Source organism: Canis lupus, chromosome 12 (assembly GCF_011100685.1).
Source record: "Canis lupus familiaris isolate Mischka breed German Shepherd chromosome 12, alternate assembly UU_Cfam_GSD_1.0, whole genome shotgun sequence".
NCBI classification, from domain to species: Eukaryota; Metazoa; Chordata; class Mammalia; order Carnivora; family Canidae; genus Canis; species Canis lupus.
The window spans coordinates 23,078,166-23,094,480 of NC_049233.1; the positions used below are offsets into that span (position 1 = coordinate 23,078,166).

Sequence of the window (16,315 nt, forward strand, 5' to 3'; positions counted from 1 at the left end):
ATTACTAAGATGTATGTTTTGTCACCTCCTTTTCTTGCTCTTTCAGTTTTGAGTGGTTATAAATATCCTACACTTAAAGCTATAGTCTCAAAATTATTTCTCTACATTAAATATCTGATAATTAGGAATTCTTGACTTCCATACAATTACGTACAGTTGAATAAGCCATATAATAAAAACATACAAAACCTGGGAGCCCAAGAAAGATCTCTACTACACGATTAGTATGTGCTTTCCAGACTGAGGGGGGATGTTCCATTTATAACTCTCATTTGTTTCCTACCATTGTGGCCAAGTTTCCACTTATTATATGTCTCCTTGACTTAATATTAACTTCCAGTTTAGAGCGCTGTAAACTGTTTCTCAAGCCCTAAATTAAAGCAAATGATATCCACACCACATCCACCACCAATTTTACTAGAAGCCACTTCAAAGATTCCATTTTAAAAAATGAAGTATGGCCACTGCTTCCCAAAGCCAAGGTTAGCTCTGTCCATGACGAAGCGGAACTTTCTCTGATTTCCCCTCTATTTAAACACCAGCCATTTTTTCCAAGACATTTCTTTTTTCCTCCACTAAAGGTAAAACTGGTTATTTTGTTGTTGTGGCCGTTGTTATTGGGGAGGGGATGGGAGACTAGAAAAGGAGAAGGACCCTGGAGAATTCAGTCTATTCAGTGTTGCTGGGGATTAGTACATGTGCATTTGCAGGGACAGTCCAGTGCCATATCCAGCTAGGTTTATGAACATACAAGTTTCAAAACATTAAAGATTGTCCCAGCTACACTCAGTTTCAGAGAAAGCAGCAGTATTTCTTTCTGATGTTGTCACTGACTTTCAAAACTATACAAAAGGGGGTGACAAAAAAGACCAAAGAACTTAGGAACAACTTTTAGCTTCCTCAGCAGGCCTCTGCTTTTTGGTCACTTCTTCACTTGTTCACTTAAACTAGCCTTCCTGCTTTACATCATGTAAAGCCACTGTTACCTCTTTTCTACCTATTTATATGGTGACTACAAATTACGCTCTGGGGCAATGTAAAGACGAGCTGGAAGTACACTACTAAGTACACTACTGCTTTCCCGGGCCCCCTGCCTCCATTCTGCTGTCCCACCTCCCATTATACCTGATGCCAGTGCACACAGTACAAGAACAGAAAACACAGTTATAGGCAACTGTAGATACATTTTCTACTAACTGCCACATGAATTGACAAGAATACCCACCCCTTTGTCCCTTCCCTTCTCTAACACACAACGCATACATACATACCCCAAATAGCTCATCTTATGTTAAAGGTGTGTTCTTTCAAAAAATAGTTATATGATTCCTGGCATCTGAAGATGCCACTACTCCACAACCACTTAAAAATAATTTATCTCCCTGAGCCTTTCATTCTGCAGGTGATATGAATTTGAACCCTGCATCTACATGAGGGGCTGACAAAAGGTTGTTATGAAGTATAAAGAGAGACTAGGTGTTTTACCTCTATACATAGCCAAAGCCATAATGAATACTCTTGCTTTCTCCCCTTGTGAGGTGAATTTTTGCTGGTTTTCCCTTTGAGGGCCTGGAATTTTTGGAGGGGTCTCCACCTCATACAGGTTCTCATCCATGTTCCCCATCTTGTTTGGGCCTGGGGTTTTTTCCTGACCATTTATATGGCTGTTGCAGGATGAGAAAATGCCCCCAAATCTTGGTCCTCATCTCTTTCCAATTCAGCTAATTCACCATATGTCAAAAAGCTTAGCTTCTTTTCTGAATATATTTGACTTCTTTTAGTTCCTAGGACATAATTCTCCTCTCTCACAATGCCTTTTGCCCAAGTGGTGTTTCATCTGCTTGAACTTCTCTTTTCACACACTGGCATGTGCATGTGCATGCACACACCTTTATGGGTTAGTTGTCATGCTTTATATCTAATTTTAAACGTCATTTCCTCAAATAAGCATTGTTAACCATTAAAATTATAATAGGGTATCAGAAGGATTTTGAATTTTGGCATTTTCAAGAGGAAGTTTCCAGAAGCAGAAGTTTGGGTGCACATATTTTGCATTATGCCTCCGAATCACAAATAACTAAATTGTCATTCATTATATAGTAAATATGCTATGCAAATTAAATACTACTCAAAGTGTTACCATATAGAAGATACACCCATATAAAGGAATGACAAAAAGAAGGGGAAGGGAAGGAGAGAAGTGAGAGGAGGAGGAGAGAAGAGAGAAAGAAATAAATTGAAAAAAGGAATATTCATATGTATAAATGAGGGGTGGGCAGTGGGAGACAGAGGTCTTCAGGAACCTGCTGGTCAGGAACACTTAATAAGTTACAGTTGTACCTAAACACGGAATCCTGAAGTGATACCTAGTTCTCTATTGTTTTAGGAACCAGAATACCTAGGAAGGGAAAATTGTAAAAATTCCCATGCCCAAAAATCCATGGGATATCATTTTCTGTTCTCATTCATATCCTATTCCAGAGGATAACTAAAGATTTGTGCACATATGCTACAAAGTCAAAATAAGCCCTTTGTAGGGCTTGATCTTCACATTGTTTTTTAACTTCTGCCAAACAACTGTACTCTTGAAGTCTATGACATAAAGCTTTACATATTGATTTTCAGCCTCACAAGAAAGTTTTGAGTCAGTCTTATCTTTAGTTGTCAAAATCTTGGGTTCTAAAAAAATCACACAAACCTATTTTTAGCTGAGTTTAACAAAATAACACTAATTTTAAGACATACCCTTAAAATACTTTTTGTATGTATTGTGTTAACAATTCCAAATAATAAAGTTATTAGAATTAGAATTTAATATGTAATTTTCAATCATCTAACTTTCCAGATGTCTTCTAAAAGAATATACTTGATAAAAACCAGGGGTTCTTCCAAAAGGATGCCTGTAACATCAGAAAAACATGCTAAACAAAATGTAGAATATTTTAACACTATATCCTCTAATAGAGCACCAAATTATCAACAAAAGCATTAGTTACATGATCATAATAGAATACTCTATATTTTTTACTCCTCAAAATGCTATTATACTTTAGTCTACTAAATTTTATGACTGAGAGCATGTAAGGGTTAGTAAAAGCAGACATAGCCCTAAGAGGACTAATACTTTAAAATGAATAAATGAAAGACTGAGGGACTCAAGATGGTGGTTTAAGATGACTCTGGGCTTGCCTCCTCCCACAGAAACATGGAATCTACACTTATATATGGAGCAATTCCTCCTGTAGAGGAACTGTGGACAAAATGAACTGCTTTTGCACACCAAAGGATGAAGAGACCATATGAAGAAAGGCAGGGGAGATGCAGACAGGGTAGCAATGGAATTCTCACCCCAATCCTATGAACTGCAGAAGGAAGGATAGGGCTGGGGCTGTGCAGATATTTGTTTGACCTGCAGTGTGGCAAAAAAGCAGTAGTTTGAAGGGCCCTTAGACTTTAAGTTAGGGAAGCCTACTTACTAATTCTAGAGTATCGATCAAATGGGAGAACTGCTGCCCTGCTCTCTCTCTGGGATTGGGGGTGTTGGGGAGCACCACTGTTTCCATTCCCTCTCCAGAATGATAGCTCAGATGAGAGCAGGACCCAGGCACTCTAGTCAATTTGCTTCCTCAGTGAGCCCTGATCCCACACCAACTCTAGTAGTCCCCATAATATAGCTCCTCCAGCAAAGCCCCCCAACTAATGCTACCCCAGCTATAGCTGTCCCACCAAGGATGCTCCCATATAGCATACAATATGACACCCCCAGCATATACCCACTGCAGCCCCAGTCATTTTGCCAAGGCATCCTGGTCACAAAACAACTCAAAATATCTCTTGCCTGTACCCATGCTGCCAATGATCCTCCTGTGTAAGGCACCCTACCCAATTCTACCCTGACTCCAGCCAGATAGCCAAAGCTTCCAGACACATGCAGTCTACAAAGAGGATGTTCCTATATAAGGCCACCCCTTCAAGACTGGGACAGATAGCTGTTTCACCTAACTCATAGTAACAAACCAGAAAGTCAAACAAAATTAGAAGGTAATGAATATGCTTCAAGCAAAAGAATAAGATAAAGCTTCCAAAAAAAACCAAAAAAACAAAATAAAAATAAAAATAAAAACAACAACAACAACAAAAAAAAACCACAACTAAATGAAATAGAGTTAAGTAATCTACCTGACAAAGAGTTCAAAATGATTATTATAAAGATGCTCACTGGACTTGAAAGAAGAGTAGATGAAGTCAGTGAGAACTTCAACAATAACAACAACAACAAAAGAATTTTAAAAAAAGAACCAGTTAAAGCTGAACAATAAAATAACTGAAATGAAAAATGCACTATCAACAGTAGATTAGGAGATGCAAAAGAATGGATCAGGCATCTGGAAGAAAGGGCAATGGAAAGTACCCAAGACAACAAAAATAGTATTTTGTTTAAAAAACAAAAAAACAAGTTTAGGTTAGGGAAACTCTGAGACAACATCAAATGTACTAGTATTCACATTATAGGAATCCCAGAATAAGAAGTAACAGATAAAGGCACAGAAAAATTACCTGAAGAAATAATTGAAAATTTCCCTAAGCTGGGGAATGAAAATGACAGCCAGGTCCAGGAAGCACAAAGAGCCAGTAACAGGATGAATTCAAATAGGTCCACACCAAGACACAGAATAAGTAAATATAATGAGAAAAATCTTAAAAGCACCAAGAGAAATGCAACTAATTACATGCAAGGGAAACTCCATAAGGCTGTCAGGCAATTGATTTTTCAGCAAAAACTTTGCAAGCCAGAAGAGAGTGGCGTGATATACTCAGTGCTAAAAGGAAAAAAAATGTACAACTAAGAATGCTCTATATGGCAAGGTTATTCAAATTGAAGGAGAGATAAAGAGTTTCCCCTATGAACAAAAGTTAAAGAAGTTCATCACCACTAAACCAGCTTTATGAAAAGTGATAAATGGAAAAGACAATAACTAGAAGAAAATTATTAATGGAAAAACATTCACTAGTAAAAGCAAGTATACAAACATCCAATGGTAGTAAATTGATCAATCAAGAGATTCACAAAACAACAGAGAAAATAGACATTTTCTATCTCATATACATAAAACATGGAGAAGAGGAATAAAAATGTAGTTCTTTTACATGTGTTCTAACTCAAGCCACCATCAGCTTAGTATTAATTGTTATACACTTAGGATGTTACATATGAACCTCATGGTAAACACAGTCCAAAGACTGATAATACCTACACAAAAATTAAAGACAAAGGTATTCAAGCAGTACTAAAGAAAGTCACTAATCAAAAGGGAAGAGAGCAAGAGAAGAAACAAAGAACTACAAAAACAACCAAAGAACACTTAACAAAATGGCAATAGATATAAACCTATCAATAATTAAATGTTAATACCCTAAATGCTCCCATTCAAAAGATATAGGGTGACTGAATGAATTAAAAAAAAGCAAGACCATCTATATAGCTGCCTATAAGAGACTACCTTCAGACCTAAAGATATATATAGATGAAAAGTGAAGGGATGGAAAAGATGTACCATGAAAAATGGAAATAAAAAAGTTAGGACAGCAATATTACATAACACAAAATAGACTTTAGAACAAATATTGTAACAGGAGACAAAATGGACATTACATAATGAAAGAAGGATCAAGCCAACAATAGGATATAACAATTATAAATAACTATGCACCCAAATACAGAAGCAGCTAAATATATAAAGCAAATTATTAACAGACATAAAGGGAGGAATTGACAGTAATTAAATGATAGTAGGGAAATTGAACACCCCATTTACATCAATGGGTAGATCATCCAGAAGAAAATCAATAAAGAAATGCTTGTTTTAAACATACATTAGACCAGATGGACTTAATAGATATATACAAAAATTCCATCCCAAAACAGTAGAATACACATTCCTTCAAGTGTAGATGGAAAATTCTTCAGAAGAGATCCCATGTTAGGACACAAAACATGTCTCAGTAAATTTAAGACGACTTACATCATATCAAGGATCTTTCCCAAACATGACAGAAAGAAGCTAGAAATTACAAGAAAAAAAAAACAAAACAGACAAGTGGAGACTAAACAACATGTTTGTAAACAGTGAGTGTGTCTCCAAAGAAATTAAATAGCAAATCAAACAGTATATGGAGACAAATGAAAACAGAAACACATTACTTCAAAATCTTTGGGACATAGCAAAAGCAGTTCTAGGAGGAAATTTTATAGAGAAAAAGGCCTATCTCAAGAAACAGGAAAAAATCTCAACAATCTAACATTATGCCTAAAGAACCCAGAAAAAGAACAAACAAACCCCAAAGTTAGTAGAAGAAAGTAATAAAGATCAGAATGAAATAAATGACATAAATTCTAAAAATACAGTAGAAAAGATCAGTGAAATTAAGATCAGGGTCTTTGAAAAGGTAAACAAAATTGAAAGCCAGATTCATTACAAAAAAAAAAGAGAGAGAGAGGGGACATAAATGAAATCAAAAACAAATGAAGAGAAATAACAACCAACACCACAGGAGTACAAAGAATTATAAGAGACTACTATGATAAATTATACATCTCAATTTGGACACCCCAAAAGAAATGGATTAATTCCTAGAAATATATACTCTTCCAAGACTGACACAGGAAAATGGAAAATCTGAAAAGACTGATCCATGAAATTGAATCAAAAATCAAAAAATTCCCAACAAACAGAAGTCCAGAACCTGATGGCTTCACAGGTTATTTCTACCAAATATTTTAAGAAGAGTTGATATCGATCTTTCTCAAACTATCCCCAAAAAATTAAAGAGGAAGGAAAGCTTCCTAATTCATTCTACAAAACCATCATTACCATGATACAAAAAACAGACAAAGACACTCTTTAAAAAGGAAATTACATGCTAATGTCTCTGATGAACATAGATGCAAAATCATCAACAAAATATTATCAAACAAAATGAATAATACATTAAGGATAATTAACCAAAATCAAGGGGGATTTGTTACAGGGATGCAAGGATGATTCAATATTCACAAATCGATATACATGATATACTACGTTAATAAAATGAAGAATAAAAATCTTATCTCAATAGATGCAGATAAAACACTTGACAAAATTCAACATCACTTAATAAAAACTCTTTAAAAAAAGTGGGTTTAAATGGAACATATTAAAGGCCACGTATGACAAACGCAGTTATAATATTTGATGGTAAAAAGCAGAAAGCTTTTCCTCTCAGATCAGGAATGAGACAAGGATATCCAATCTTGCCAGTTAGCTTCAGCAATCAGACAAAAAAAAATTCAAATTTTTATAGAAGAAGTATAACTCTCACTATTTGCAAATGACATGATACTATATATAAGACTCTAAAGAGTACACCAAAAATGCTGTTAGAACCACAAAATGAATTAAGCAATGTTGCAGGATACAAAATTAATAAAGAAAAATCTGTTGCATTTCTAGACAGTAATAACAAAGTGAAAGAAAGAAAAATGAAAAAGGCCAATCTTCATTTACAACTGCATCAATAAGAATAAAATACCTAGGAATAAATTTAACCAAGCAGGAAAGACTTGTGGTTTGAAATCCATAGGACATTGATGAAAGAAATTGAAGACGACAAAAAGAAATGGAAAGCTACATCATGCTCATGGATTGGAAGAATTAACATCATTAAAATGCTCATACAAACCATAATAATCTACAGATTCAATGCAATCCTTTCAAACTACCAACAGCATTTTTTTTCACATAACTAGAACAAACAATTGTAAAATTGGTAGGGAAGTACAAAATACCTTTATTGGCCAAAACAATCTTGAGAAAGAAGAACAAAGCTAGAGGTCTCACAATCCCAGATTCCAAAATATACTACAAAGCTAAACTAATCAAAATAGAATGGTTCTGGCACAGAAACAAACAAATAGTTCAAAAGAACAGGACAGAGAGCCAAAAATAAACCCAGAGATGGTTAGTTCATCTGTGACAAAGGACATCAGAATATTCAAAAGAAGAAGTCAAGAATATACAATGGGAAAAGACTATCTATTTAATAAATGGTGCTAGGAAAACTGGACAGCTACATGCAGAAGAATGGAACTGGACCACTTTCTTACACCATGCACAAAAATAAATTTGAATGGATTAAAAACAGAAATATGAAGCCAGGAACCATGAAACTCTTAATATGAAACACAGGCAGTAATCTCTTAGACACTGGGCTTAGCAATATTTTTCTATACTCATCTTCTCAGGGACAGGGAACAAAAGCAAAATTAAACTTTAGGATTACACCACCATAAAAAGCTTTTGCGCAGTGAAGGAAACCAACAAAACAAAAAGGCATCCTACCAAATGGGAGAAGGTATCTGCAAATGATGTTTCCAATAAGGGGATAACGTCCAAAATATATTAAGAACTTACACAATTTAACACCAAGAAAAGTCCAATTAAAAATAGGAAGGGGACCTGAATAGACATGCATTTTTATGTTGTTATTTTTAATTTTATTTATTTATTCATGATGGAGAGAGAGAGAGAGAAAGAGAGAGAGAGAGAGAGAGAGAGAGAGAGAGAGAGAGAGGCAGAGACATAGGCAGAGGGAGAAGCAAGCAGGGAGCCCAATGCGAGGCTCGATCCTGGAACTCCAGGATCACACCCTGAGCCAAAGGCAGACACTCAACTGCTGAGCCACCCAGGTGTCCCTAGACACATATTTTTAAAGGAGACATACAGATGGTCAACAGACATATGAAAAGATACTCAGTATGACTCATCATCAGGGAAATACAAATCAAAACCACAATGAAATATTGGCTCACACCTGTCAGAATGGCTAGTATCAAAAAGACAAGAAATAATAAGTGCTAGTGAGGATGTGGAAAAATAGTAACTCTAGTGCACTGTTGGTTAAAATGTAAATTGGGGCAGCCACAGTGGAAAAAGTTATATACTTTCCTCAGAAAATTAAAAATAGAAATACCATACAACCCAGTATTTCAACTTCTGGGCATTTATTGGAAGAAAACAAAACCACTAATTTAAAAAGATATAGGCACCTATCCATTCCGTGGCAGCATTATTTACAATAACCAAGATATGAAATCAACTTTTTTTTTTTTTAATTCATGAGAGACACAAGGGAGGGAGAGAGAGAGAGGCAGAGACACAGGCAGAGGGAGAAGCAGGCTCCATGCAAGGAGCCCGACGTGGGACTCGATCCTGAGTCTCCAGGATCACACCCCCTGGCTGAAGGCGGCGCTAAACCGCTGAGCCACCTGGGCTGCCCTGAAATCAACTTATATGTCCATCAATAGATGAAAGGATAAAGAAGATGTGGTACATATATACACAAGGCAGTATTATTCAGCCATATAAAGAAATGAAATCTTGCCACTTACAACAACATAGATGTTGCAAATAAGCCAGATAAAAAAGACAAATTCTGTGTGTATAATAATACATTTCTGTAAACAAGCGAGACAGGAAAAGACATATACTATATGATTTCTCTTATAAGCAGAATTTAAAAACCAAAACAAACAAGCAAAGAAAAAACACAAATAGACTCATAAATACTGGTTGCCAGAAGGAAGGGGGATAGAGGAAATGGATAAAATAGATGAATGGTATTAAGAAGTACAAACTTCCAGTTACAAAACAAAGTCATAATCATGAAAAGCATGTGGAACATAGTCCATATTGCTGTAAGTTTATATGGTGACCAAGAAGAACTACACTTACTGTGGTGATCTTTTCTTAATGTACATAATTATTGAATTACTATGTTGCACCTAAAACTAGTATAATATTGTATGTCAACTACCCTTCAGTAAAAAAGAACAAATTTTATCAAATCAAATTAATAGTAACAGGAGACATAATTGCCCTAAAAAGAAGTGTGTAATTTACAGAAATTTCCTGAATGCTTGTCATGTGGTAGACACTGTTAAACATTATATTCATAGCAATTTATAAATATTATCCCACTAAAGCTCTTAACATTTATAAGTAAGGATATCCATTTTATACACATACACAAATAACACAAAATACCTGAAGGGCCGTAAGGATATTTGCTAAGGCTTGTCCATATGTGTCATGGCAATGAACAGCAAGAGCACTAGATGGGATTTCCTTCATGACACTCTCCAACATTCTCTTCATGCTTCCTGGAGTTCCCACTCCAGTGGTGTCTCCGAGAGAAATCTCATAACAGCCCATGCCATACAGTTTCTTAGATACCTGTCAGGAAAAGTTGGGAGTTAGTAAAAACAATGGAAATGAACAGATTCAAACCCTGTTATTTCTTAGCAATAACCTAGAAGTAAAAGTCACAACTAAGATTAGTTTTGTATTCATGGAAAACCTTATATTTTAGTTTTCTGGTCTTTTTTCCTTGTTTATTAAATCCTAAGTATTATATAAAAGTTACAAAGATATGACTATATTTTTTCTAAAGTTTGCCTTAGAGTCATAACTATCTACACTGTTCAGTTATGAAATTATAAGCTACAATTTCAATTATGAGAGGCTTCCTTTCTCAACCCTTTAATCAAACAGAAGCATTACAAATTTACTTTGGAAGTAGTATTTCTCAAGGTGCTCTTAGAGTTCAAGAGATATCAATACTAATTCCAGCTCTGTAAATAAGTATTTCTGTGATTGGTAGTTACTATATATTTCTAACTTATTTTTTCTGGCTCATAAATGGATGTACTTGTGCAAAGTAAACTGTAAGTTCCCTTTAAGCTAGGTTACTAATGTCCCTTTGAAAGAGCAATAGGACTTTGCAAGGAGGAAGCATGGTATGTTAACAAAGACATGAGTTCTGGAATCAGACAAGCCTGGATTTAAATCTCAGCTGCCACTCATGCTAGTAATGTGATACTGGGTAGAATTACCCTTTAAAGCTCTGGTCTCTCTTCTGTAAAATATAGACAACAAACACTCTTACTTAGCATATTTTCTTTCTAAGCATTATTAATGTTTTTAGAATTACACTAATGATGATGCTAGTAAGGACATGTTGGAAGTGTTAAGAAAAGTATATGCAATTATGAATGTAAATTATTAACAAAGTCTTAGAAGGGTCCCATGCAGGTGAAGGACTACAACATTGAAGCTTCTTTATTTTATACTATAGACCTCTGTGTGCAAAGGTCTCTCTTACAAAATAGACTATGGGATAGCAGTCATTTGAAAAAAAAATCTACAGTAAATTTCAAAAGTTCAAATGAAAGTACAAAAGAGGAATGGCTTTAGCCAAACTGAAAGTTTATCCTTCCTAAATTCTGATATTTCTAACAATGCAATCTTCACTACTTCAGTACCACATTACAAAATATATGAAAAGAACAACAGATGCAAATTAATATTTCATATACAAATGAGTTCTGCAGAGCCTATTATAGTCTCAAAGACTGAGTATCTTGTATTCATTGGTATCAATTAATAAGTAGGAGAAGGAAATAGAAAGTGAATGTCAATAAGCAGGTCTTTAGTGACTATAATCAATTTCCCGCACAACTGCTAATAAAAGGAACTTGAATCTCAGCAGTAAGAGCTATAGGATCTCAAGGTCACAGAAACAGTGTCCAGCAAAAGTGGTGTATACTCTGACACAAGTGCCAAAGTGTGCAGGACGAAAACAAGGGGACCTTAGCTGGGCAACCAAAGTGAAGTTTAAGTGTGTGTGCAGCAAGTGCCCTCACATTCTGATGGACCGTGGAAAGGTCGCTCCCTGAGTTCTACCCAGGAAAAAATGAAACAGGTGTTTTTATTCTTTTACCTTGAGCACCCAAATGATAAGACTCAAATGTTACTTAACTTTTTCAAGAGCTATAAACAGTTAATTAGTTAATAACTTGATCAAACTTGTCTTCCATTTCATGGTTCTTCTTAAATTTTGCTGTGCAGATGCAATAACAGTAAGGAAAATAGTCCCCTTTTAAAAATAATATACATCATTTTACTAAGAACTAGGAAACCAGGGGTATCTTACTTCTGTCACTTTTTGTGGTGTGATGTTTCCTTCGTATGGACAGCCCAGGGCACAAGACACATACCTAAGTTTAAAACACAGAGTCATATAAATATATAGATGATGGATAAATCATTTCTGTTTTCATTTTATAAAAATAAAGAAATTGATAAAAAGTCATCAAAATGTATTTTACACTAATCCATTATTCTCAGAACTAATAAAAGCCATTTTGGAATATTTTCAATTTAACTCACATTTTTATCTAGTAATTACAATTTGATGTATGTTATTTGATGGCTGAAGAGAATAACATAACAGATGTTTATCTTGTGGAGTTTTTTATACTATAGTAACACATGAACATTCAAAGCAAAAAATACCACCAAACTACATAGTTTTATTTAAATAAGTACATACATCCAACTGTCAAATATCCAGGTCTCTGGAATCAGAGAGATAACATGTAGATGACTAACTGAATTTCTCTTCACTCCCATCTGGATCTTTTGGCCTCATTTAGATACAGTCATTAATCACCCCCAAACTCCTAAACCTGGCCACAGCCTCAAAGTTCATCTTGTTTATCTCTCATGGGTATACCTAAATCATCCCAAACAGAAGAGTTTTAGTCTATGTTTAAAAGACTCCAAATAAAGATATTCCATAAGCTTCTTCGACAATTTAATAAAAAAGTCAAGCCTTTCCTGAAATAATGCTACTTTTCCATCTTAAAGTATTAAGCTTTAGAAAAAGCCTGTTTTAGCTATTTTCAGTTCAACACCAATCTCATTTTATTAAACTTTCCTCGGAGATTTTACAACACTTGTATTAAAATAATGCATCATGTGGTTGATTGTCAGGGATGAAGCAATTCACATGAGAGAGGGGTGGTAGGAAATGAGGCTGGAGATCCAATTCTCTGAGCCAGAATATCACAGGCTTTAGATAATAAGGCCCTTGAATGCCACGCCAAGGAGTCTGAACTTTGAGATCACTCAAAATTATTAGGTAATGTACTGACAAGATCAGAGTAGTTTTCCAGAAATGTTAACTCTTAGAGAACTCTGGAAGTGGTTGTCAGAGGAAAAGTGGAGACAAAACAAGACAGACCATAAGACTGTATTTCCATTATTCTAAGATGCTGTCCATTATAAGATACGCTATGAATTTCATAAAAGATTTTGGAGTAAAAAAATAAACTATATATTCAATGATTCAACCCATACCTATTGATTCCAACATGTAATCTAATTTCAAAAGTATCAAAATGTGAATAAAAGTTTTATTTTGAAATTAAAATAATCAATTTAATAAATTAGGAGGTAGCGTGATGAGGACAGAGGAGTAAAGAGGCTAATTCAATTAAAATTTAGAAGTTATGCTGGAGAGGAAATCTATTTCTCTGCTCTAATAGTTAATATAATTTTGTTTGACTAATCTATATAAATTTAATCAACACAAGTGGAAAGGAAATGTTACGTATATCTAACACTTGGAAAAGATGGCTGAGGTTGGTAGAACACATATTTTCAATTTGGATACAATGATCATAGATAAATTGTGTGTGTGTGTGTGTGTGTGTGTCTGTGTGTACACGTCTGTATAATCACCTTTTTTCTAAACCCAAAATATCTAGATGTGATTAAATAGAAAATTAAAGCCATGTATTTACATGTTATTTCCCTAAAAATGAAAAAAAAAATCCTAAAAAAACAAGTGCAAAACAATAAAAGCAAACAAACTTCTCATTCCCAACTTATCTGGGAATGATATCACTTTGTGCTGTGACTTTAACTTTGTCCACATGCATTTTCATTCACTCAAGTTTTCCCTGTAATCCCTTGGGTAACTAGGGATAATAAATAGATTTGAGAGTATCTAGTCTAAAGAATCTCCTCACTACTATGCCATAGCCCCTTTTATCTATTTTTGATTGGCTGGTGGTTAAATTTCTCACAGACATATCTGAAATTATTTCATACTCTGCTGAAACCCCATACTATAACCTCTCCATTTCTTTTTTCTTTTCTTTTTTTTATCCAGTTTCTTACTTTTGGCTTAACATATTTTTTATAGAACTACATCCTTCGATATTTCTTTCAGTAATGGCTGAGTCTTGCAGACCATTTTGTCAGCAAATGATTTTATCTCACCCTCACTACTGTATAGTAGTTTGGCTAGGTATAAAATTCTAGGTTAACAGTCATTCTGCCATTTTAAACATATTTTACCATCTCTGGTCTCAGTTTTGCTGATGAGAATTTTGCTATCTAATGGTAATGCCTTATACCAATTTTATAGTAATTTGTTCTCTATTACCCTTAGGAGTCTCTGTTTATATCTAATATTCTACATTTTACCATGAGAATGTCAGGACTTGTTATACTTCTTTAATATTTACATTGATGTTTTTCTTCAAATCTAGAAAATCCTCAAGGTAGTGGTTAATCAAGCCTCTCATATCTAATTTCCCTTTTTTCTCTTTCTGAAAATTTTCTTAGGCATTCGCTCTTAACCTCACTTTTAAAAGTTCTATTAAAATTTTCTGTTTTATTATTGCAATTTCCTTAAATCCTACTTCCAGTCACTGATACCCATTTCAACTTTTTGTGATCTGCTGCTCAATGCAATCGTCATTTTTATTTAATAAATGTATTTTTCATTTCAAGAAAAGTTTCTTTATGCAAAAGCTTCATTATTTTTTGTAAAGATTTGTTCTTCTATGTTCTTCCTTTGCCTCTATATTTTGAAGGGTTATTTTATCATCTTCTATTCAGATTCTTCTATTTCCTTCTTTTCTGTTAAAGTTTTCCTGCTTTTTCTTTTTGCTTTTTTCTTAGGGTACTTTGTATCATCATGTGGTATATAATTTTTACTGTGACTTTTTATAGTTATTTTAGTTTCTGTAGGTGTTCCATGAGAGTCTTGAGTTATTCAAATGTTTCTGTAAACAAGATCTGACTTCTTTTTACCCTTTCCCTGTGGACTTTACCAGTTCTTGGACAAATTTCTATTTGAATTACTTCATTTGGTTTTTCAGAATACTCCACAAGTTCTACTGACTTTGCATTTGCAAGGAGGTGATTCCTAGCTCCAAGAATAATCACTTTCAAATCTATACTTTAGTAGAGTATCTATCTTTTCCTCTTATAGACATTAAAATTTCATTTTCAAGACACTAGGAGTTACATCTGAAATAGATACCCCATATGCTAGTGGCATCAACCTGCATGCTTACCACACTTTCTTTGATGAAATCTGAGGACTTTCTTTTCTGAGTTTGGCTATATGTTTTAAAAGTGGTTATATTTATGTGTTAGTAATGGGAACAAAAGGGAGCCTCTGCATCAACTCAGTCCCCCATAGTCTCTGGCTTTCATCATCACATAGATAGATAATTCCAGGAATAACTCCAAATCTCACGAACATTACAAACTGATTTCCTGACACATTCACATGCCATATTAAGTTTACTCTGTCCAAAATGGTGCTCATTCCTGTTTCCCCTGCATTTGCCATTAAAAAAAAATAATAGCAATTTTCAGAATCTGTTCTGCCAAATCACTTAAAGCTGATATTTGAGAACATATTCAGTAACTGGGTTGGTTGGTTCTTCGGCTCCAGCTAGCATGTGACCACTTGTAGTGCCACCCCCCCACCCAAAGAGTACAGAATGGTCCCTGAGTATTTTCTTCAGGACAGCTGCATACATCTCCTAAGGGATTTCCTTGCCTCTGGTGTCACTCCACTCATTTGTACACTAGTAACTACTGACAAAATAATATGACTACAGCATAGATCTAATTACATAGGTTTATACTCTGAAAATCTTTAGTTGCCTTTCATTGTCTACCAAATAAGTTTGGTATTCAAGTTTAGCAATTTGTGAAACTTCAGCATAACTTACTACCTCTTTCCCATTACACAGCTTCAAAAACTCCCATTCCAATGAAAGTAAACCTTTTCCTGTTACTTAAACATTTCTTGAGATTTCTCTTCACTATGCCTTTGTTCTTTGTAGATTTCCTGCCCCACCTGAAAAGGCCATTATTTCTGATTATGCTTCCATATATTTACCTATCTTTAATGACTTCATTTTATTGACACCTTCTGCATTACATTTCTCCAACGTAATTAACAACCAGAGAAATTTAGTACAGTATTACTTTAAACCTGAATAAGATATTTTTCTTAATGTATTTGGTTTTTTGACAATATAATAATATTTATATATAATATTATTCTTCAGTCTGCTGGAAACTCTTCAAAGTTTGGCCACTTTTTCATTTTCATATTCCACACA

The 16,315-nt window shown here is 34.6% G+C and overlaps 1 protein-coding gene and 1 long non-coding RNA gene across 9 annotated transcripts in view; one reads left to right on the top strand and one right to left on the bottom strand.

The window, feature by feature from the left end:
- Nucleotides 1-16,315, top strand: part of LOC119874186 — a 160,379-nt gene that overhangs the window by 117,188 nt on the left and 26,876 nt on the right. The gene's annotated exons all lie outside the window — the stretch shown is intronic.
- HMGCLL1 (3-hydroxymethyl-3-methylglutaryl-CoA lyase like 1) overlaps nt 1-16,315 on the bottom strand; it is a 204,923-nt gene that overhangs the window by 99,700 nt on the left and 88,908 nt on the right. For all 8 annotated transcript variants that reach the window (XM_038554356.1, XM_038554359.1, XM_038554357.1 and 5 more), the window contains 2 exons: nt 12,031-12,094; nt 10,083-10,271 (listed from right to left, as the gene is read on the bottom strand). In XM_038554356.1, coding sequence (XP_038410284.1) covers nt 10,083-10,271; nt 12,031-12,094 — 253 coding nt within the window. The remainder of the gene's footprint in view (nt 1-10,082; nt 10,272-12,030; nt 12,095-16,315) is intronic.